Source organism: Perca flavescens, chromosome 12 (assembly GCF_004354835.1).
Source record: "Perca flavescens isolate YP-PL-M2 chromosome 12, PFLA_1.0, whole genome shotgun sequence".
Lineage (NCBI taxonomy): Eukaryota > Metazoa > Chordata > Actinopteri > Perciformes > Percidae > Perca > Perca flavescens.
This window is the reverse complement of record NC_041342.1, coordinates 12,025,180-12,049,610: the sequence shown is the minus strand read 5'-3', so window position 1 is coordinate 12,049,610 and position 24,431 is coordinate 12,025,180. Positions and strand designations below refer to the sequence as shown.

General features: G+C 41.2%; 2 protein-coding genes across 3 annotated transcripts; both read left to right on the top strand.

Moving 5' to 3' along the window:
* Positions 1 to 1,432: 1,432 nt before the first annotated feature.
* Positions 1,433 to 6,646, top strand: marveld2l (MARVEL domain containing 2-like). Its single transcript, XM_028592776.1, has 6 exons — positions 1,433 to 1,594; positions 3,053 to 4,267; positions 5,039 to 5,235; positions 5,383 to 5,554; positions 5,763 to 5,813; positions 6,182 to 6,646. The coding sequence occupies exons 2-6, from the start codon at positions 3,128 to 3,130 to the stop codon at positions 6,296 to 6,298; spliced, it is 1,677 nt and encodes a 558-aa protein (XP_028448577.1). The 5' UTR covers positions 1,433 to 1,594; positions 3,053 to 3,127; the 3' UTR covers positions 6,299 to 6,646.
* Positions 6,647 to 7,935: 1,289 nt separating this feature from the next.
* Positions 7,936 to 24,431, top strand: zgc:154006 (occludin). 2 transcript variants are annotated; one of them, XM_028592777.1, is made up of 10 exons: positions 7,936 to 8,174; positions 9,825 to 10,401; positions 10,772 to 10,810; positions 11,800 to 12,003; positions 12,083 to 12,244; positions 17,681 to 17,835; positions 20,391 to 20,633; positions 21,916 to 22,087; positions 23,019 to 23,060; positions 23,574 to 24,431. In XM_028592777.1, the coding sequence occupies exons 2-10, from the start codon at positions 9,853 to 9,855 to the stop codon at positions 23,673 to 23,675; spliced, it is 1,668 nt and encodes a 555-aa protein (XP_028448578.1). In that variant the 5' UTR covers positions 7,936 to 8,174; positions 9,825 to 9,852; the 3' UTR covers positions 23,676 to 24,431. The 2 variants fall into 2 exon arrangements, with proteins under 2 accessions (XP_028448578.1, XP_028448579.1); XM_028592778.1 differs by lacking the exon at positions 10,772 to 10,810.

Here is a 24,431-nt window from a genome sequence, read left to right as displayed (position 1 = left end):
TATTAAAAATAACCACCTGCACTTTGCTACTTGGAAACATTATGATATCTCAACATCAGAATGTAGCCGCTATTTAGTTCTATTCTTGACACAGGACTGAAGATGCATGGTTAAAAAAAAAAAAAAAAAAGACCTACGTAGATGTTGGTGTTTACAGGGTTAGCCAGGTTCGGGAACATTAAATGCAGCAGAGGGAAAGGGTAAGTGGGAAAAAGAGAGACAGTAGGTGGGATTGAGAGAGCCGCAGCAAACTCTGAAAAGGGAAAGAGAGAGGTCTACGTGAGAAGCACAGGAGCTTGCTGCCCTCTAGTGCCACACACTCCAGTTCCGTCCGTGGCAACAACACAATATGACACAGTCGAGAAGAGAATGAATTATTCATAAAGGACGGGATGATAAAGCAGTATTTCACAGATCTTGGATATGAGATGTAATTGATATCACACGGCTAATATCAAACACATGCTTGTCTCTACAAATGAATGTAATCTTGATGACGAGCCGCTGTTTTTGATACTTCAGGACAACGGCTTGGCTTGTATATGTACACAGAAGCAGTATTAATGAGAGGATTATCATATGTATCGAGTCAATGATATGTGATCCAAGCGGCCTAAATGGTCAATCAGGCCCTTTTTAAAGCCCCTGGGTTACATGCCTATTTTTATGTTAGCTCACCAGTGGTGGAATGTACTCAAGTACTGTACTTAAGTACAAATGTTGAGGTACTTGTACTTTACTTGAGTCTTCCACTTTCTGCTTCTACTCCGCTACATTTCAGAGAGAAATCTTATGCTTTTTACTCCACTGCATTCATCTGACAGCTTTAGTTAGTAGTTACTTTACACATTAAGATATTTGCCCACAAAACACATGTAGTTTATAAATCATATTTGATTATAAATTAAACTACCCAACAATATACAGGCCTACGCGTCCAGCTGAAATCATTAGACCATTTAACACTTGGGTAATTGACAGAACTGTTTGGATCGTTTCCAGTTTCTAAAATGTGAGGATTTTTCTGCATTACTTTTGATAATTCAAGTACATTTTCCTGATGATACTAACATACCTTTTACTTAAGTAATACTTTCAATGCAGGACTTTCACTTGTAACAGAGTATTTTTACAGTGTGGTATTAGTACTTTTACTTAAGTAAAGGATCTGAATTCTTCTGAATATTTACAACACTGTAGCACCTCCTCTCCTCTCATTTTTATGAATGTCAACAGTTTCAGTCCTCCCACACACACACACACACAGATTACCCTAGTAGTGCCAGTCAGCAGCAGCACAGGGGCGGTTCTGGTTTAATGTTTAAGCTTTTACTCCCCCCCCCCTCAGTTCTACACACACACACACACACACACACACACACACACACACACACACACGCTGGCCAATGGCCCTGCGTGTGCGGAACTGAGCACCCGGAGTGAGTCACCTGAGAGACTGAAGAGGCTGAGCTGAGCTGAGTGGGCCTGCTGGGCACGGTGGCCATTTTACAGTACGTATCAGTTCCTGTTCCCTTACAAACAGCCTCTCCAAGTCCATCTGCATGACCAGAGAGACAAGTCGGGGTCTAAAAAGGTGAGAGAAGTAGTTGGTTTTGAGATTTTTGTCTTTGTCTTAAAAACAAACATGCTCTGTGTTATTAATGTGTTCCCACTTTGTGGCAGTTTCCATAACTGTTGGCTGTGTATTAAGAGGTCGTGCAGTAGCTTGCTGTGAATCACAGCGCAGCTTAAACTCCTCTGTTATTAGTCGGGCCGGAGCTGGGCTGTAGTCATGCTGTGGTTCCTCTCCGAGTTGTTCTGCCAAAGCAGAGTGTGGTGTTTGTCTAATACCAACCCACACTATTTGATTCTTGTGTTTAAAGGTCTATTCCGCTAATTCTTCTATTCTATTTTCTTTATGTTTACCGTGATGGATTATAGGCCTACACGAGTCAATAAAGTTTAAAGCTGCTATAATCAATATTTTTATTTTAACAAGGAATCAAATGACTACTTGTAAGTGAAAATGGTAACTCACAGGACACATTTACACCTGGTATTAACATGTGATCTGCATCTGGATATGATATATGGCTAATGACTCCGAGCCAGGTGCATTTACACCTAGTGTTAAAAGGCGTTCTCATTATCTGGATTCTGCATACATTGTGATAAAATATCAAGACGCAAATAAGTTATGTATAACTTATAATAATAATAAGTTTCTTGTCAAAAGACATAGTGTGTCCCAGGTCAAGGAAAGCGATGACACAACCATCATTCATTACTCTTTTTTTTTTTTTTTTTTTTTTTTTTGGTGGTTTTACAGTTTATCACATACAGGTCACAGACATTTACGTCATATAGACAAATACTGTACTTATAACAACAACCGCAAACCCCAACCCTTTCCCTCCCTACAAAAGCCAACAGGCAAACCAAGAAAGTAGATCAATAAAATGAATAAATCACAAAACGGAAAGTGACAGACATAGTAACAACGTAATTAAAAAAAAAGACAAAAAAACTACAAACTTTAGTCAAGGCATTATTCATAGGTCAAGTATTTCAGCATCCTCAGGATTAAAAAAAGGTACAAAAGTGTGTTCTTCTGGTCCTTGATGTGCTGCAGCGCTGGGTTCCATGTGCTGTAGAACCTCTTGCCAGACAGTTCATATCTCAGTCTCTCTATGTGTAAGAGGCGCATCATCAGTTCTACAAACGTCATTCCTTTCTCAACAACTTTTTGGAGGGAAGACTTGCTAACTTGCTAGTTGTAGCTTCCACTTGTAGCTGCATGTTTTGTCTAAATGAATGTGGGCACACTGTGTGGACAGCATGGCTGAGATCCGATCACAATGCGAGCCTGACCAGTTAATAAATATGACTCTTGCACATTCACAGTCGTTTGGATTTGAGTCAAAATGAGAAACGTGTGAGCTACCGAGGCCCAGGTGTGTTAATTATACATTTTAGAGCATATAATTATGGCATAGGCAATGCTTACATGCTTATTATACATAACAAATGATTTCTCGTTTTGCCCCCACAGTTTCTCCCTCTCCATGCCTCACAAGGACTGCGTGATTATCTCTTTCTCAATGAATCACCCAGATCAGCCCGCAGCATGAAAAGCTGGAGCAGGAAATTCAAGAGACGAGAGCCTGACAGTGTGCTCGGGTCCTCCTCTAGCAAGAGGAACTCCATTAGTGATCCACCAGTGCCTGTGTGGGTTACTCACACACCCACACCAGATAATATCACAGATGATGGTGGTACAAACTCCATAGGCTGCACATCCAGCACATCCGCACCGTACGCCGAAAAGGAGGAGCAAAAAGGGAACATGAAGGACGGGCTGAAATCCCTCATCCTTCAGTCATGGGGGGGCTTCATCCATAAATGGACAAAGGAAAATGACAGTTTGAGTGCCTCTGAAGCCAGCACCAGTAGGATCCAGATCCTTCCTAATGGCACCAGGGTGAGCCCTCCTGTAAGTCCCCTTCTGGAGCGCAGGAACTGGGGGGAATCACTTGGCAACTCGAGCCAGAACTCCCATAAGCCCTTGTTAAGGGAGAGCCCTTCTGATGATCTGTTCGGTCAGGGCTTGCGAGAGGAATCTCTCCTGACCAGTATCCACCCTGCAGAGTACTACGCCGAGAAGCTGGAGGCCTATAACCTGAAGTACTCTTATTTGAAATCCTGGCCAGGGTTGCTCAGACTTCTTGCCGGACTTCAGCTCCTATTTGGGGGCATGGTCTTAGCCTGTGTCATCTCCTACGTACACAAAGACAGTGAGTGGTCCAACAGCTACGGAATCTATAACGGTGCATATAACAATGGGCTAGGCATGTCTGGGTACAGCTACAGAGGTCCTATGACCCCCTTTATACTGGCAGTGGCTGGGGTCTCCTGGATTCTAACCTTCATGCTCTTAGTGATAGGAATGACTATGTATTATCGCACCATACTCCTCGACGCCCCCTGGTGGCCCCTGACAGAGGGCTTCATCAACGTGGCGCTGTTCCTGCTCTACATGGCAGCGGGGATCGTCTACCTGAATGACTTGAACCGCGGGGGGCTGTGCTACACGACAATCGGCGTTAATCCCATTATAGCCAATCTTTGTCGGGTTGATGGGGGCCAGATGGCGGGAACAGCTTTCATATTTATCAACATGGCAATGTATCTGGGAAGCTTCCTGGTGTGTCTGAAGATGTGGAGGCATGAGGCCGCACGTAGGGAGCGGGAGTACTTTGAGAGCAAGGTACAGGTCATTAAACCCATGGAGATTTTAGATGAAAGACAAGCTCATTGAAATTCAAAGTGTGTGCGTGTGTGTGGGGGGGTCATTTTCATAAAAAATAATGAAGTTCTAAGTTCGAGAGTTGAATTTAGCTGGATAAGGGAATAGCTCCTCATGGATTCAGTATAGGAGTATGGTTAAATTCACTATATAAGGCCTGTCTGTGCTGCTCAGTCCAGACTCATGAACCGTTTGCACATAAAGCTACAAAAAGTAATGCACTTTAATACGTTGTTGTTATAAGTTCATTTTTAGGTATTAACTTACTCAACACAGAAGGCTGAGATATTCAAACACAAAATGTGTGCATGGCCTTCAGCAACTACCAAACTTTTTACTGTTTGCAAATAGAGTCCATGTCATCGAGCCTCACAGCCACCACCTACGAGCAAGAAACAGCATGGACAGCTAATATATTTGATGTCAAATAAGAAAGGGTGAGAGGTCAGGAGTGAACATAATTCCATCTCCCAGCTGAGGGAATGCAACTTTAGAAGCTTAGCTTGTCAAAAGCAAAAGAATGGGGCAGTTCTTTTCTCCGGCTGTAGCCTACATTTATTTATTTTTTAAATTAGGAGTAGCTTAACCCAAATTTTGCTCCTAGGCCTTATAATAATGGTGACACAGGCCTGCACACATAGTGGTGTACTATCACATATTTTCATTTTGCTGGACTCAAATTCTTTTAATAGGCTAATGCTTTTTTTTTTTTTTTTTTTCTTTTACCTTAAGCCCCAGGAGGAGTTTCATCAGTCCATCCCACTCACCCTTCAAAAGACAAAACACATATCATTCAAGGATGAAAACGATAAAGATTATATCAATCCAAATGCACTCCCCACTGAGCTCCATAAGAACCCAGTCAGCCTGTGCAGAGCAACAGCACCTGAATACACCCCCAAAGTACATATCGTCGCAGACTACATCATGTGAGTGAACATTTAAACTATGCATGGTAAAGGGTTATATAAATATTCCGACTTTCTTTTCTCCACAAAATATTTCTCTCTATATATTAGCCATACGTGCTAGATGTCGAGGCACGTATTAATCTTCCCTAAAATCCTTCCCTGTAGAAAGTATCCGGAGATCAGCTGCGTGGAAGAAAGGGAAAAGTACAAAGCCGTTTTCAACGACCAGTATCAGGAATACAAGGACCTTCACAGAGAAATGAGCACCACACTAAATAAGTTTAGAGAGCTGGATGCCACGATGGCACGACTCCTCAGAGAGGGAAAAAGCCAAGAGGTGAGACTGATGTAAAACAACCTTTATTTAACCATTTCATTAACTGTATAAACCATTTCTGTGATTGGCTTGCACGATTTAGCTTGAGGTGAAAAAGGTCCTTATCAGGCCTTCTCATTTACATGCTAAATATATCTTTTTTTCTCGATGGCTGTTTTATGTCATGTTTTGTGCAAACCATTTGGTTTTCATTCTATTTATCTTTTAGGATCAGCAGAGGATTCAAAGCATTTTGAAGAAGTATCAACAGAAAAAGAGGGTAAGTTTGTGGAAAAAGTGAGGGCACTATTCCCCTCATGTTTCCCATCTGTTCACTCTCAAACATTTGGAAAAAAATAATTGGGCAATTATATCATTTAACCCAGAGATATGTTAGAATTGCTTACTGTTGTGTAAACACCCAGGTCACATTTGCTTTTCTTTAATAAAGCTGTGCACTGATGCAAATAATATTGCTTCCACCGTTAAAATTGACTTGAAATTCTAATTTAACGCAGCTACATTACAGAATGAATCAGGCAAGACGACAGTTAGCAGAGGGAAGGAGAAGAAAGGGACAGATTTAGGTAATGGAGAGGTTGCAGCCATTAATCAAATAGATTATTTAATGTGCATGTGTTTTCACAGGACCCCGGCTTCCTCGAGAAAAAGGAACGCTGTGACTATTTGAAAGCTAAATTAAGCCACATCAAAAACAGAATCCGCACTTTTGACCAGGAAGCCATGGAAAACGGTCGGACGTGAAGAAGAACAGAGTGAAATATCCGCAGCGCCAGATGAGTGGACAAAACAAAAATCCTTTTTGTCACTGATTCTTTGTCTCTTTTTTGTGATTTGTTGCTTCCGTTCATTGATTGCATTGAATGTATTATATTTTGAATGGAAACCGTGTTTTGCACTCAGGATGGACTAAATTGATTATTGGACATGTTTGTATAGCATCAACATGGAACATGGTTTTTATGACACTATTCTTACAATTCTAACATTATAAGGGCTAAATGATACATTCCTTTCGTACGGCGTTCATGTCATGTTGAATTTTCCTTGTTTGTAACATGTTGATTCTAGTGTAAATGAAAGTTCTGCCAGTGATTGCAATTTTTATAAAATAAAATAAATCAGTGAATGTTTGTATGATAGTTTCTTTAACTTACATGCTGTTTCTAATTTGCACTGCCATTTTATTTTGCCTCTACAACTTATTTTTGACCCTGTGTCGGCAGTTGTTTGTATGTTGTAAGTATGTGGGCTAAATTGTTTTGCTGCTACCTCCAAGTGTTAAAGGGGTGTTTGATAATCCATGATTTTTTATTGTCCTTGAGCTTCATAATTTCCTTAATAGGCTTCAGAGGGGTTTAGTGATTGAAAGCCATGAATCATGGCACTAGTATTTTGAGTTGTTACCTTATCAAACTCAGTAAACAGACACTTGAAATATTTGTTAGTCAACCATTGACTTGAGATTGTGCCGGTCCTCTGGCTGTATATTTTAGACAGCAGTTAGCCTCCATAGAATTAGGAGCCTGATAGGGTTAGGATTAGGTTATTTGTCAACTAGTCTCGCTTCTGGCGTGTCCACACAGCATTCAGGGGTGGGAGAAAAACGTACTTTGGTTTATTGGCATTTCTTTAAACCAATCACAATCGTCTTGCTAAGCGAAATAGCCTCGGGAAGGAACTTGTGTACGTTCACAAGTTGTTATAGTCGTGCAACAGAAAACTCAGAGAGGACAGATAGTCTAGCTAGCTGTCTGGATTTACCCTGCAGAGATCTGAGGAGCAGTTAACCATAGTTCCCTATTTTAATTCCAAAGGCCAAGGGAACTTTATCAGGATGCATAGTATCCTGGATCCATGAAATAACTGGCCTTTAAAAATAAAAATCTGCCTGCCTCTATGGGAATTTAACATAGGTGTGTACTGACTTATGCCCCCTGTATTTTAAGGAAGAACATTTATTTATTTACGATACGTTATTCATTCACAAATAAAATTGGTGTCCTTAAAAGTTGGATTTTTCCTCATTTTTTTTAATTAAGGCATTAAGATCAATTTCCAAAAGATAATTGTTTTATTCCTCTTTTCAGTCAACTTTAGCATCGGTGTATTCACTTATCCTTAGCACTGTATATATACACTATAAAAGTTCAGAGAGAAAAAAACTAAGGTGACATCTTCAAATTCTTCATTTTTGTCTGAACAACATTCACCCAAGAATACATTTCTATATATAAAAAAAAAAAAAAAAGTATATATAATGTTATGGTTTGTCCAAACCTCCCTAAATGAACTGCACTGAGAGTAGTCTTTACTCTTTCATTTGAAGCCAGCTGTAGCCTATAGAGGCTCTGTAAGAGACCACGTGACGCCGCCGGGTCATTACCGGGTGAACTGTGCTCCCGCTGAGACACAGTGCCGCTCCGCAGCTTTCATTTACGGGCTTTTTTTGTTAAGAAAAAGTATCCATCATGGGAAATGACTCGATTTACGATCGTAGCAGAGGAATAAAAAGGACCGTGTGCTGTTAAAGAGACTCCCATGAATGACGCGACATTAGATCAGCGGAGCTGGACGGGTGCCAAGTTTTGGGGAAGGTTTTCTATAGTAGTCAACCTGGGTAAGTTTACACTCCTAACTTTTTTTTTTAACATTGCTTAAGTTGTTAGAATGTTCAAATAAATTTGTCATTTTTTATTGTTGATCAATTATCTGATTTGTTGAATGTTTGCAGAAGTAATAGCCTAATAATGGAAGTTTAAAGCATGCTGTAGATATGAAACCGTTTTATATCTATGTTGGAAATGACTAAAGTGGTCAGATATTCGGCTACACGTGGAATAGAGAGTGGACAGAAGCTTAATATTTAGTCAGAAGTTGAATTTAATCTTAATTTGTTTTCATGTATTTTATCTAGTTTGGATGAATGACGATTAAAGAACAGAGAGAGAGGCACGTTATAACTTACATGTTGCTATGTATTCTCTTAACTTATACTTATTTATTATTTGTTTATTTTTAGAGCGTCTTGTACTTTTCCCATATTCCTTGCAGTGTGAATTTCCCCATTGCGGGATTGATAAAGGATTTAAAATCTTGAAGTTATCAAGAAAGAAAAGCTCTTTCCGTTTAGTTTATTCTGACTTTCTGAGAGCAAAATTGAAAAGTAATGTAAACCATGCCAATGATTAAAACAAACAGACAGTTCTGCCACACCTGACTGATCTTATTTTGGAGCTTCCCCTTCTCTCTGAGTGAGCACAGGTGCCCACAGCAAAGGTAACAGAGCAGGGCAAGGAACAGGGCTATGCTTTTCCTCCATGCATGGCTGCCCAGGCTGCCTCTGATCTGCTGTCTGTATGAATTATTGAAGCCTGTTGGGTTGTGTTCCTCTGGGGTGATGAATATAATGGGTCTGCACTACAGAGAGAGAGAGAGAGAGGGGGGGGGTTCATGGATGGGCTCAGGTGAATGAAGGGCAGAGAGGTGCATGCTGGACACTGGTGGAAGAAGTAATCAGATCCTTTACTTCAGTAAAAGTACTGATACCACACTGTAAAACTACTTTGTTACAAGTAAACGTCCTGCATTTAAATTGCTACCTAAGTAAAAGTATGTAGCTATCATCAGGAAAATGTAGTAAGTAAAAGTACTCAATGCAGAAAAACACTCACATTTTAGAAACTGGAAACAGTTCTGTCAATCAGTGTTATGTTAGCTAATCATTTCAGCTAGAATTGTAGGCCCGTCTATTGTTGAAACTACATCTATTTTGTGTGCAAAAAAATCTTAACGTGTAAAGTACCTAGTAACTAAAGCTGTAGTAGAGTAAAAAAGTATTACAAAAGTATTGCTCTCTGAAATGTAGCGGAGAATTAGAAAGTGGCATGACAAGAAAAGACTTCCTCAAGTTTGTACTTAAGTACAGTACTTGAGTAAATGTACTTTTACTGTTTCATTCCACCACAGATGCCGGACAGCAAAAACTGTTCACACCAAATTAACAAAAGTGCTGAAAGGTCTAAGCAACAAGCATTTAGAGTATTTGATTTACTGCATTCAGATTTTCAATTTCAAGAGTCTAGTTTACTTATCAAGGCATCACTCCAGAGGATTGAGATAACTCAAGGTTAGAATAAGTTGCTGTAGAATAAAGCTGTTAAATACCTCACTTTGAAGTGGTGAAACATGTATAAGTGATGTAAAGTGATGACAAGGATGTTGCTTTTAGCATAAATTAATTGAATCCTATTTTCCCTCCCTCCTCTAGGTGAAATTGCAGGGACAGCCTCTAAACCATGTATGAGTCTCGGTACTACGATAGCCCCCCTGTGTACAGCCCGCCTTACAGCACTCACTCCCACAGCTTCTATCCCCCAAGGAGCGTCCGCTCCCCCCAGAGCCAGTATGTCCCCTACACCTACGATGTCCCTCCGGGCTCCAACTACATTGAGGAGAAGCCTCAACACTTCTACCGCTGGTTTTCTCCTCCTGGTTTCGTCAAAACCTTCCAAGGAGTTACAGTCCTCATGTGTTTCCTCATCTTCGCCTGCGTGGCTTCCACCTTGGTGTGGGACATGAATGGATTTGGGTACGGGGGCTACGGTGTCGGGGCCACAGGGAGTATCGTTGGGATGGAGTCAGGATATTATGGAGGCAGCTACGGCTACGGTAGCTCCTACATGACACCACAGTCTGCCAAGGCGGCCATGATTTCCATGGTGGCCATTAACTTCCTGGTTTCACTGGGCTTCCTGGTGGCAAGTTTCTCACGTTCACGGATCATGAGGGGATGCAGGTTCTACCTCACCGTGTTCATTTGCGATATCATCTTAGCTGTCCTTCAGGTGAGTCTCACTAAATGTTGATTCCGTTTCTCTTGTCAGGTGACTTTAAACATCACACACATGCCAACATGCTGCAGTTAGGTGAGAGTTAAGTAGGTGGGAACAGAAAAAACTTTGCTTATTACACATCCAGCACATGAAGCAAAGACACATTTGGAGTCATGTTTCTGGCCATCTGATGAATTTGATTCTAATATTCACTCTCCTTTTAGCTCTGTTTTGGTCTCCACCAGCTCCAGAGGGAAATATCTGTCTCTCCAGCTGCTAAATGTGTTCACCTATGTTCACCAGCTAGTCGTTAACTGTGTCTGTCTGCTGTTTAATCCTGAGCAGGTAGTGTACAGTCTGTTTATAAGAGCTTTTTTCGCAGATAGCTGCTTGCTGTCTGGAAACGAAGTCGATAAAAATGGTGAGAATAAACCACAACAATAAAGTTGAGTCTAAACTATGAGCTAAAAGAGGCTAACGAGCTCCGCAGTGCTGAGGGGAACTACAGATTAAGGTTTACACATTTGATCCATTGTTTATGTAGCCTATGTAAAAAGATTGATTAGCACAGCTTTAAGCTTGATGTGTCACTATTAGGGGTGTCACGATTCTCCAAATCCACTATTCAAGTTGACTTTCCATTTTAGAGTCACGATTCAATTACATTTTCGGTTTAAATATTTTCTTTTCAGCAGTGACGACAGTTCCACAATAAGAGCCTCGAAATGGCAGGAGGGTACTTTACAACAAAAGTTTCTTTCTCAAAATGAACGAAGTGCAATTGAATGCGCTATTAGTTAAACGAGGCGAACATGAATGCACAATGGAGTCCCGTTGGAGCCCACATGCTTTACCTTCGTTGTTTGTTTCCATCACTCACTCACAGGGAAGGCAAAATGTTGCCACACCGGTGACTTCAGGGAAGCAGGAAGATTTTCCAGTTCTGTTGTTTCTCCGTTATCTCAGACTCAGACAATGGCCTTTGTGTCTCAAAAAAGCTGCAGGCTACCGCTAAGCTAACGTTCCCGTGTGTCTTTAGCTGCATGCTACCAGCCGGTAAGCTACGCTGTGTCTGTTTTTTTTTCTTCTTCTATGAACGGGTGCAAGTAGGCTGGGGTGGAGAGAGAAAAAAAAATACTGAGGGAATTGCCGATCCTCATTTTGATAAGTTTTCGATTTTAAAATCAACATCGTGACACACATAGTCACTATCCACCCCAGCGTCCTGTTTCAAAAAGAAATCATCACATTAAGGAAGTCATGGGACATTGAGAGTTAACACTGAACTAACCATGCATGGCAGAAAACTGACTGACTACATGAGAACACTGGTTGTATCTCATTCAAAGATAACGTGGAATGCATTTAAATCATTACTGTGATTAAACATGCTTCTCTTTTGACTTCAAGGGCATCATCGACATCATCTTTGTGATCGGGGTGAACCCGATGTCTCAGAGCTCACAGAGCATGCTGTACAATCCCATGCTGATGATGTGCCAGAGCATCCAGGGCAGTCCCAGCCTCAGCGGCAGCATTGGGGCCGGTTTTCCTGGGGGGTTCCCCATGTACAATCAATACCTGCACCACTACTGCTACATGGATCCCGAGGAGGTTAGTGGGATTATTCCATTTTGTTTTCATCTTTTCTATGTAATTCCATCCTGATCAATGATTTACTCTCTTTCCTCAGGCGGTTGCATTAGTGTTGGGGCTGATGGTGGTGTTGGCCCTGTCCCTGTCTGCTTACTTCGCCTACAAGACCCGCAGCAAGATTTGGCGCCATGGCAAAGCTAACATCTACTGGGACGAGTCGCTGCTCAGATCGTCAGAGGGCCAGGATGTACAGGACTGGGTGAGTAATGTCTCTTATGTTTTTATTATTTATTTCTTCATATTTTAACAGAGGACAAATGGGGGATTGTGTTTGTGTATATGAGTGAGTTCGGATGATATACTACTTACAGTAATCCACAAGACTTGCAGTTTACGTTTATTTCTGTTTTTCTTCTTCAGCCAGACAACCAAACAAAAGCTTACAATCTCATGTTTGCTCTTTTCAAGTCACCTGCACGTTTAAAGCTCAGGGCCGATACATACACATCGTCAAGTCTCTCAGCTCGTACCTAGTGACCATTTGGTTTTGTAGACTCACATGAACCCGCTGCTGTTGACTCAGAGAACGCTGCTGTTTATCTTCGGCACACCCAGGTTTCACTCTGTCTGATCATTAACCAGACCAGAGATAACCGCTGCATAGAAACCACATAAAAAGGAGCAATAAGCATGTTATACTGTTGACCGGTGTGGCAGTTCACTGAGGTGTCGCGTCGCTCGCTGTGACCGAGCCAACCCCTTTTTATTGCCTTCCCCTCAGCAAACCCCCGGCCCTACTCGTGCCCTCTTCTGACGTACGGACGAACGCCAGTTGCCTGTCAGCGGGGCGGATGTTTTGACCTATACTAAAAAGGAGTTGCTTTTGACACTTCCCTGATTAATTTAGTTTATAGAGACACACACGCTCTCCGTCTAAGGAGAAGCCCTCGCCGGGATCAGGGAACCCGAAGGCGAGACAAGAGGTTAGATACACACTACACCAGACGTCCTCAAAAACACGGGCTCTTATCCCCCTGTATATGACAAGCACTGCCCGAGGGGATCTTTAAAACCAATGATTTTTCTTTAGTACTCACGGTCTCAGCCATCTTCCCAGGGTCATCGGAGGTCCCTTCCTTCTCAAGGACGCCAGCCTTGCCCTTCTTGGTCGCCGGACTGAAAGAGGGGGATGCTCAGAGGCTCTGACCAGGCCGCGCGGATAGGGAAATGCACTCCCACTAGGAGATAACAGGAGGTCTGCATGTCCAAGTCGATCCACGCCGGGAGGCAACTCTCCACGGGCGGTTAAAGAGGAGTCACTAACCCCCGTAAGGGGGAAACACTTCTCGCTTGACAGCAGGCAAGACGATCCCAGAGAAAAATAAGGAACTGGCAAAAGTTGGCTCTCCTAGTCCAAAGTCGGACTCAGGTGATTTTTATTATTTTGTGACAAAAGCAGAAATTAAAAGCAAGTGGTCCTTTACAAAATAAAACTAAAAATAAAGATAAAGCCTCCGCTCTAACAGAGGTATTTAAAGCTGCTTCTCTTTTCCTCCTGGCTCTGTGTCTCCCACACTCATAAGAGGGCAGGTAATCTCCTCTCTGGTGTCAAAGAGGGCAAATAAATCTTCCCCAAAATGCAGCAAAAAGAGCGTCTGGGCAAACTAAGAGAGAAGAGGCACTTTTTGGCCTTTGTTTAACAGAGGTATTCGAAGCAGCTTCTCAGAGATAGTCTTTTTTCTTTTTCTTTTCCTCCCTTACACTCAGCGAGCGCAAGGGAACCCCTCTACAGCTGAGAGGGGCATAATGAATCTTTCCCAATGCAACAAAAAGTGCAAGGGTAGATGGAGAAGGCTTCATGGCATCCCGATGCCACGTAAAGCGCTTGGGTAAAAGAGCCCGAAGGGAGCCCAAAAGGGACCCAAAAAGGGACCCAAAAGGGCTCAACAGGCACCCAAAAGGGCACCCAAAAAGGGGGCTGCTACGCGGCAAAAACACTCATATTTATACACGATAAACATTTTACTCCTCCCAAAATTATCAAAGGGACGTACTATATGTACTTCCCTATCCTTGTAAGGTAATGTAGGAAACACTTCACAAATAACGTTACAGTAATGAACCTCATGAACTCTACAGCTCGTGTGCTGTGTATGGCCACATATGCGCCATCAAGACGCACACACACACACACACACACACACACACACACACACACACACACACACACACACACACACACACACACACACAGCTGCATGCACCCGTCAAGGCCGCAGCCCCTGCCTGTGCTCCTCTTATCTGTCTAGGTGCTTTCCTACACTCTTCACATTTTCTCAATGAGAGAAAATATGTTATTTTTTGCGTTTTCAGCACACACACTAAGCAATGATATAGTTTGCTTTTCAAAACACATCTATCTAAGTGATTATATGGTTATTCTGTTAATACTAACAACGTTATATATGTTGTAAAGCAAGGAATGACAAAGATTCTGCTATTTCTTTGTTTTGGGGTTTTCATCTGGCCTCGTGGACAACAATACAATGTCCTGTTAAAGGAAACGGGTCAGGAGGATGTAAGAGCAACACGTTTTCAGGACTGAATCATTTGAAAGCAGTCAAAGAACTTTCTGTGTTTTCTTAAACACAGAACCACTTAGACAATTACTAATGATGTGTCCATATCAATGGGGACATCAGCGCTGACACTATTCTCTATATAATTAATGGAAAATGATATCTTTGTCACATTGGAACATTTGTCGTATTGCATCGCGTAAATCCAAAACATTTGGAAAAATTAGGAAAGGTAGCAAACTGTGTGTCAAAGTGGCAGAACATCTTGTGGGAACTGGCAGGTATGACCTCATAAAAAAAAAGATAACTTTTACACACAAAGACTCTTCATCATAAATTGACAGGTCTGGTCAAATACTTGAAATGACCCATGTTTTGATGACTATTACAGACTTTTGACTAGGGATAGGTATCGTTAGGATTTTATTGATACCCATGTGGATATCAATACTGCTTATGATTACCAATACTACTATTTATCTAGCTATAATTTGGTGCAACAAAGATTCAACAGTTATTATATTTTTACTCTTTTGCAAAAATAAATGAAGTTGTTTCCTGAGTTTCCTGTATATGTAATAAGGGAGAAGTCATTGCTACAACCGTCGGGTCTAACAACTCAGCAGTACAAAATTAGTTTTATCTGGTTGTCAGAAGCTGAGCAGCTTGTCACTAAAATGGAAATAGTTAATTTAATTAATTAATAATTAAAAGTTGTGTAGCCTAACACATTTTAGTTTGAATAATCATTCCCAGATGCCCAGTGGGCGCCCGGCGGCGCCACATAAAAACCGATAGCAGTATCTGTTTGTACAGGAGCTTAACAGTACTTCAGTACTGACCAGTCCGGAACTGGTACCAGTTTAGTATTGGTTACTTGATACCCATCCCTACTTTTGGAGGCTTTGGTAGCTTTGTGATGTTGTTATACTGTGGATGAGTATGGGTAGGGTTGGGTATCGTTTTGATTTTAACAATTCTGATACCAATCCCAATTCTTCCTTTTGATTACGGTTATTATTGATTCTCTATGCTGATTCTTTGAGGGTTGGAGTTGAAAAAAACTTGGCGCGTTATAAATTTGGAACCGATTGGATTCAAAACGATTCCAATAAAGAAACGATTCCGGAATTGTAATTTTGGAAACGATTCCAAGTTGAAACTGTTTCTCGTTGCCCAATCCTACGTATGGGTGAACAAAGCAGAAATATCTGGCGACAGTTTGAGAGCCGCTGCCTCAGACCGTCAGCGCGCCAGCATTTAGCAGGTATTCCTGCTGCTTTGGAGCCCTGTGAAATCTGTGCTGTTTGTGCTTCACAGCAGTAGCTTCATGTGGTATTTAGCAGTGATTAATCTACTACAGTCACAGTGTATCATGTCCACCATGACTCATTATGAAAAGGGAAGAAAGCTACTCACTCACTTTATCCAGCGGGGCCCTGGCCTACATACCGCCTATCACCGCAAAGGGTGCAGCGAGGCACTTTATCGAAATGCAGGCCTTATTCTGGGGCACTCTTGTATTGCAGTGAAGATGCTTGCCTTGCAGGGAGGCATATATAATGTATGTGGCATGTATAATGTATAAAAAAGGTTGAGTTGCCTCAGTGTTGCTCTGTGAATCCCTTCAGAGCGTGGTGGCGCTAAATGATTCAGTATGCAAAGGGACTGCTGCAGATTAGACTCCTGGCAAAGAAGTCATTTCCCTGTGTTTTGTGCTACATTTTTATTGAACAGAACTGCAAAAGAGTGTTGATTGAGAGAAAAGATTGTAGGATAACTAGACAAAAACAAACAGGAGAGTTTTAATGGTATTTAACAACACACAATGAAAAAGTCGCTTATTATAAATGGGCTCTGGAAAATTGTGATGCCATTATGAATGAGAATAATCGGCAGATTAATCTGTAATGAAAAGAGACCCTGAAAGCTCCCTCTTTAGCACACATCCAGATTTCCTTGTCCCACTTCTTTGGATTTTCAGCAGAAAGTGTCAATTTCACACAAACACTGACCGGACTGTCACAGTCCATGCAGCTTTCTGGGACTTTCTCTCCACACGGAGGATCATCTTCCGACTCCACATTCATCAGATCTGTTTCACAGGCTGCTGTTCTTTCTCCAGACATTTGCATCAGCTCACTGGAGAAATAGGTCAAAGACTGGAAGTCATTAATTTTGCATTATACAGTAAAACAGTAGAGTACATGAGACATAATACACCTTTTGTGTTTGCTGTACTCTGTATATCATTTGTTTTCTTATGACCATGCGTCATAAGAAAACAAATGGCAAGTGGCTGTAAAGGGTGGTAACAGTGCTGTGTTGTGGTGCAGGTGTTAAAATTGTCTGTTTGATAAGCACATCGTGCTGTTTTTTTCTGCAAAAGAGGTGCTCGGCTGCTTGTTTACCTGATACTTCAGGAAGATGGAACAGAAGAAATTTTTGTTCCACCGATTTCACTCCTGTCTCAACCTTTCTCAGTGTGCTCTCTCACACACACACACACACACACACACACACACACACACACACACACACACACACACACACACACACACACACACACACACACACACACACACACTATACTCGCTATACACGCTATAGCTCTCCACTACTGTACTTCGTTGCTTATGTGACAGATTTAGTGCAGAAAGTTTTTTTTTTCTTTCCAGCATAAAAAATGCATCTGACTCGCCCTGATTTTTTGTATCATGAAGCTAAATTGGGCATTATGTGTCAGAATACTACAGTGTTTTCCATGGGTTTGTGGAAGACTTTAAGTGCACGTATTTGGCAGGGAGGTTTAGGGGTCCTCCCTTTTAAAAAAAAAAAAAAAAAAAAAGGGAGGTTCTGTTTTTCAGTAAAAAAAGAAAAAATCAAATTTACACAAGATTTTACATTCTTTCGCCTTAGGTGGTGCCCAAAACAACTTGGGTGCTGCCCGTAAGCCTTATAGCTGTAGGGAAAAGCCTGACAATATAATGTCTATTTTCTGTTTATTGAAGATTTTCTGTCTTATTACATCTCAATCTAATGATCTGCACTGCGGGGGAACAATCCTCGACATTAAATGAAGGCATTTGGATTTCAGTCTCCTGATGTTGTCTTAGGTGAACCATGTTGGAGAGGTACGCAGCACCCATCAGGCACCAACTGTCGTCGTATCAGAGAGAGCAGCACCTGACCTGAGGGCAGAGAACAGTGTCGTCTCCTACGGCAACGGAACAGTCAGCATCCACAGTGAGGGATATTATAAAAGCAACAGGTGAGTGATGGTCACAGCTGATGAGTCCGACACCAGATCACTTCCGTGCTAAAAACACAGGGCACGTCAGAAAAACATGTTTCAGTCCTGAACCTTGAAATGCACGCATCTTACTTCCTGTCTGGACAATGATTGATACCTAATGTTCATCTGCTCTCCAGACAATGATTGAATAATAATAATAATAATAATAATAATAATAAGGAACACATATTCTTCCCTTAGTGCAGGGGTCTTCAACGTTTTTTAAACCAAGGACCCCTTAACTGAAAAAGAGACAGAGCAGAGACCCCCTACTACATATATTGTTGAAAATGAAGTTGCAAAGTCCTAAAATAATGGCCTAAGTCATTTTTTGACAAAAATGATTTTCTTGCCTAAATCATCTCCTCATGGTGCTGGCCACCTCTGGTAAAATTGCCTACATCCTCAGTTCAACAGGTCATGTGATTCTAAACCCTTAGTATAATGTCAAGATCGTGACTTAGGCCGTTTTATTTCGCCTAAGTCAAAAGACAATGTGACTTAGGCAATTTTACAAGCTTTTCAAAATGGCAGCCGCTTCAAGAAGAACAAAAATCTACCACTCTATCACTGAAGTTATTTCAATGATTCAGGGCTCGTCCCCAATTGGTAAGTGATGAGGTTGCTGTGCATGTAAACACACTGATTGTTGGCAGGGTTGAAGGTTTAAAATTGCCTAAGTCACAAAGGTATGTTAAAAAATGTGCCTAAGTCATTTATTCCTCTTTTGTTGCATAATTGACAGACATTGTTATTAGTATGTCAATAGTCATCTATTGACATAATAATTTTGAGTGAAATTATTAATAAATATATATTCAGTATTTGGTTCAGTTTTTTGTGTTTTCTGAAAAAATGACTTAGGACATTATTTTAGGAAGGTGACGATATTTGACTGGGCCTGCAATAAAGTGTAGAGCGGCCTAAAGCCTTTATACATACTTTTTTAGTGCATTGAATACTAAGCTATTAAAATAATAATTGTTGGTATGATTTTGTAAATCATGTTTTTAATGTTCAGTATACATGTGGCACAGTGAATCCTTAGGATGAACTGGATCTGCAGATGGGCTTAGTGACTACCTTAACTATTGGCTGGTAAGCCTATCATCAGTGGGGATTTATATTTGCTAATAATATTATAGATTCATGTTAAGACATGTTAATTTCGAAAAAACTTTCAAAAAAGACTTTTTATTGTTTTTGAATTGGAGGGATTTTACTTGCTATTTGTCTGATTTAATGGCTTATTCTGTACAGAACACGTGTTCTGTGACTGATAGCTACGTTTATAAGTCAGAGAGACTAAATCTGTTCAGATTACAGATCATGTACAGTCTGTCAGCAACAGAGCATTTTAATAGCTACTCTGTCATAATAAAAACAACTGGAGACTGTGTACAAGCTGATATATGGGTCTGATAACATTTTATTAAATCAGAATCTGCCCTAACAGGATGTGAGTGTTTCTGGGACTTCCTGTTCAGCCCGAAGGCTGCTGGAAACGGCTGGAAACTGTCCGACTTGACCGCAGCTTTTTGTCACCGCCCCCGGTTGCTGCTGCCGCCTGCTCTCGTTCACTTTACAGGCGAGGCGCAGCTCATCGCGAATGAGCCTAATGTTTCAGGCAGAGGAGCTGCAGCTGTGGGCAGTGAGAGAAACATAATGTTTTTTGAACATCAAAGCATGTAAACCTATTCTAGCAAGGTCAAGTTTATTTATAGAGCACATTTACAAGCAGTCACTACTGCCCCAAAGTGCTGTACAGATACTAGATACCGGTAAACATTATAAAAAGCAAACTAATTAGCCAAAAAGAAGAAGTAAAAACCCACTGAAAACATAATATCCCAGAAACAATAATAATTAAAACATATGTAAACATGATTACAAACAATATTCACAATGTCACAGCTCAGCTTGTGTTAAAAGCCATTTCGAAAAGAGTTTTTAAAAGTGATTTAAAAGACTCGATAGAGCTAGCTGCTTTAATATTGAGGGGAAGAGGATTCCAGAGCTTAGGACCTGCAACTGAAAAAGCTCTGTCCCCTCTGGTTTTCAGTCTGGATCTGGGACAGTCCAAAAGAAGCTGGTCATTTGACCTAAGTGCTCTGACTGGGGTATGTAAAAGCAACATATCAGCTAGATAAGAAGGTGCCAATCCATTTAAAGATTTAAAAACAAATAATAAAATCTTAAAATGGATTCTGAGAGCGACAGGCAACCAGTGGAGAGACGATAGTACTGGGGTAATGTGGTCAAAGCGCCTTTTCCCTGTCAGCAGGCGTGCAGCCGCATTTTGAACTAATTGCAGACCCCAAGAGTACAAATATGATGCTGAAAATGAGTAAAATAGGGGCTCTTTAAAAACTCTACTGAAACTCAAAGTACTTGATATTAGAAGTCCAGGCCTGGATATACTAAGAGAGCTTAAACTCTAATAAATCAAATAAATAAATGCAACATATATGAACATATATCAATCATCTAATACCTGTCTTGCTTTTCCATACTTTCTCTGCTGACAACAGTAATGGTCGGGGTGCTGAGCCTCTGTGCCAGAACGGCAGGGTCACAGTTGGCTCCAGCAGCTCCTCGGAGGAGACTGACAGCATGAGGAAACCTCCTCCTTATCACGTGAAGAAGGAACGGAGGAAGGGCCGAGAGCCCAGGCCTGCTGCTCGGGAGAGGATGGAGTCCCCGTGTGAAACCGGTTACACCACCGGAGACACTGGCAATGAGCTGGACCGGGACCACACAGATAACCTTTACAGGTGGGCCACTTCTCTGCTGCCTGCCACTTAAAGGTCCCATGGCATGAAAATTTCACTTTATGAGGTTTTTTAACATTACTATGCGTTCCCCCAGCCTGCTTATGGTCCCCCAGTGGCTAGAAATGGCGATAGGTGTAAACCGAGCCCTGGGTATCCTGCTCTGCCTTTGAGAAAATGAAAGCTCAGATGGGCCGAAGGGGAAAGGTTACCTCCCCTTTCTCTGCTTTGCCCGCCCAGAGAATTTGGCCCACCCATGAGAGAGAGAGAGAGACATCATGGCTTTCAAACGAGCAAAGTGGCAGTTGGTCAAGGCCACACCCCCACCCTCCACCTTGCCCCCCCCCCTCCTCAATAGGATTTAAAGCTACAGACACAGAAATGGCACATCCTAAGGAAAGCTCATTGTGGGACTGGCTCTAGTGGCTGGAATTCTGCACCAAGGCTGAATTTCGGGAAAGAGACTTCATATACAGTATTAGGGGACCACTAAGGTCTATATAAAAGAGACTTCAGATACAGTATTAGGGGACCACTAAGGCCTATATAGCATCCAAAAAGCAGCATGTCATAGGACCTTTAATACTGCAATCTTGGTGTGCTTGTCATCTGAGTAAAGCACGTTTATTAGTACAGCACATACTACGTGGGGGCAGTTCAAAGTGTTTTTTTCATAATTCAATTAAAGCAAAATACAGGAAATACAACCCAAAGCATTCCAATACAAACTAAAAGGGTAAAAGCCAATTTTTAGATTTAAAAAGTTTAGTGACTGTAATCCAACTGAAAGACCTTTATTTCAGTGAGTTTCACTGAATGGCTGTACCATCTATAAGCTCATTCAGATGCCTTTCCTCTCTGTAAAATAACAGAATATTTTTTTTATTTATTGTTTTGTAGTATAAGGCAGGGAAAGGCTGAGTTTAAAGATGCTGAATATCATCTTAAATGTCAGTAGCATGAAGCAAGACAAACTCAGTGTCAGTTTTAAAAACTAAAATATTTAGGACCATTCTTTTTCTAATTAATTACAGTATTAATGGAAAGAATGTGTCAATGTCCTAAAAAAGTATTTTTCAGAAGAAAATGCTGCAATACTACAAATACTGGCCAGCATCACTACTGTCTTCAAGGCAATTTGGCCAACTCTTTCAATTATTTTTTATGAAAAAGTGGTAAGAAAACAAGTACAACAATGCTCATTCCCTTCTCTTTTTGCCTCTGCCTCAATAATAGTTTGAATGTAATAATCATTTCATGTCTTCATGTTTATCTCCCACTCCAGGCTGTACCCAGAGATAACTTCAGACGAGCAGCGCCGGCAGTACAAGAAGGAGTTTGACTTGGATCTGGCCCGCTATAAGAGCCTCTGTGCCGAAATGGATGACATCAGTGACCAGATGCACAAGCTGAGCCGAGAACTGGACATGTTGGACCAGGGCTCCATTAAGTACCAGGTAGAGAAAAAAAGGAGGGAGGAGTGCAGAGTGGAAAAATCCAGGACCAACTGCCAGGGAATATATAGAGTCATCTGTGCCTTTTAATTATAAGAGCTTAGATCATCCTCAGTGTGAGTCTGTTGGACTGCCATAGAAACACAAAGCAGTCAGATGTCTTTTTTTGTGCTACAATATCAGAATTGTCAGGTTTCCACGGGGTCTTAAAAAGTCTAAAATTTCAAAATTTATATTTTAGGTTATAAAAAAAAACACGGTCTTTGTAGACAGCCTAGGGTCCACACATGCCAACAAAAACAAAGTGGTCCAACCTGGACTATGCAAACATACACAAACTGTGTTCCAGTGTTCAGCCAAACATCAACAAGAAGTAACGTCACCCAACATCGCTTAGAGCACCTTTTTAAAAAGTGAAATGTGAAAAGTCAGCACAACAAAGAAATGTAGCTCAGCGTAAATTCAGACAGGGAGACTTCTATTACGTGGCTTCTCTCCCTTTCACTGATCAGTTGGGCGGTGGGTGTTACGGTTCTGTATACCAATTAAGAGCGGGCACTTAGGTTTTGACAAATCACAGCTGACTACCGTGTTTTAAAGCTGTTCTCTCTCCTGCTTCTGTCAGTTGTTTTTCAGACTATAGTGCGACCCGCCTCCTCCCCTTCCACCTTCAGGCCTTTTAGACGTGTTCTCAGTCTTCTCCCGGCTGTCGGCTTGTGTTTCGTTTTCGGCTTTTTCTCGCCACCACCAGTGTCTGGTTTCCATTGGGGGATGTGTTTGGTTTTCCTAAACCATGATATTTGCATAGATACCCCTTAACAATGGAGACTAATCTCCAAATAATTTGTGTTTGTACTTACTTGGTTATCTTGTTAATAAATGTTTGCACATCTGCAACGAAGTCTTTCCTGATTGAATTTGTATTCATTTTCAGGGTGTGGCAGACGAGTATAACCGACTCAAAGACCTGAAAAGGGTGAGTGGAATTAGATCAGTGGTCTCATAATGTGAAATTAAAGGAATACCTTTTTGGGGAATATGCTTATTTTCCTTTCTTGCCGAGAGTTAGATGAGATTATTACCACTCTCGTGTTTGTATAGTTAATATGGAAGCTACAGCCATCAGCAGCTAGCCTGGCTCCATCCAAAATCAACATTTCTTGGCCGGGTGCTGTGACTTCCTTTAGTCTCAGCTGTTATCTAGTTACCAAGTTGCCAAATTTGAATTGCAACTGAAATGAATATAAGTAAGTAAGTAGTCTAGTTTAGCACATAAAACTCATAAAACTGGGCTAGCTGTTTCCAGCCTTTATGCTAAGCTAAGCTAACCATCTCTTGGCTGTAGCTTTCATATTTAACATGAGAGCAGTATCAATCTTCTCATCTAACTTTCTACAAAAACATCAAACTATTCTTCTACTAGTATTGCGCTACTTCTGATAATTTGGATTGTTTAATATCCGCTTGCTTAAATGTCTCTTTCTTCTAGACGTCAGACTATCAAGCAAGGAAGAAGCAGTGCAAAGAACTTCGGGAAAAACTTTTCCACATCAAACGCCTGGTGAAAATCTTTGACCAAGGTCTTTGTTAGTATAGTGTGTCTTAATAAAATCTGTCCAAACGGCTGAGGATGAACACTGACAGATGTGTGACCTGGCTAAAGAAACAAGGCTGTATCCTCCATTTTCTCTCCAGTTTTACTGCTTTGCTGTTTGAATAGTAACGGTTCAGCTTCAGTCACTGAACCTTGAATGTTTTTGACCCGAATGTTTACAACTTCTGTATTACTTTTGCAGCTGTGAGAGTGGATTACTGTCGGAACAGCGCTACTGGTAGACTTTTCTTTGCTTCGCTGTAACAACATGGCACTGTTAAAATTATATTTATTATATATACTGTTAGTATTATAATTTAATACTGCTTAATTGTTCCAGAATGTCGTAGTATGGGAATTAATGAATCTCAGCTTTTATACAGAAAGAATGTCATGAGTGAAGATATAACAACAGAAATGGGAGAAAAATATATTTATCATGTTCATACTACTTGTATTATGGTTTTCTACTATAACATGTTTGTTTGCTTTAATGTTCAAGAAACACATCCTTTTTCTCATAGTGTCTGTATACCTGTATTCACCCTCTGTCTGAAACGTCTTCTCTGATTGGTCAGCGTTTTTGTGTCTTCTGCATCTGCGCTCTCTGCGTCTCTGCACCGCCATTGCAGTCGGGGAATGACTGTAACAGCACTGTGGTGGCACTTTCTACCTACTGTAGATATAGTTGGGGTTCGGTACCTAAACCCGGTGCTATTATGGCACAGATGCCTAAATAAACGGTACCTCTCA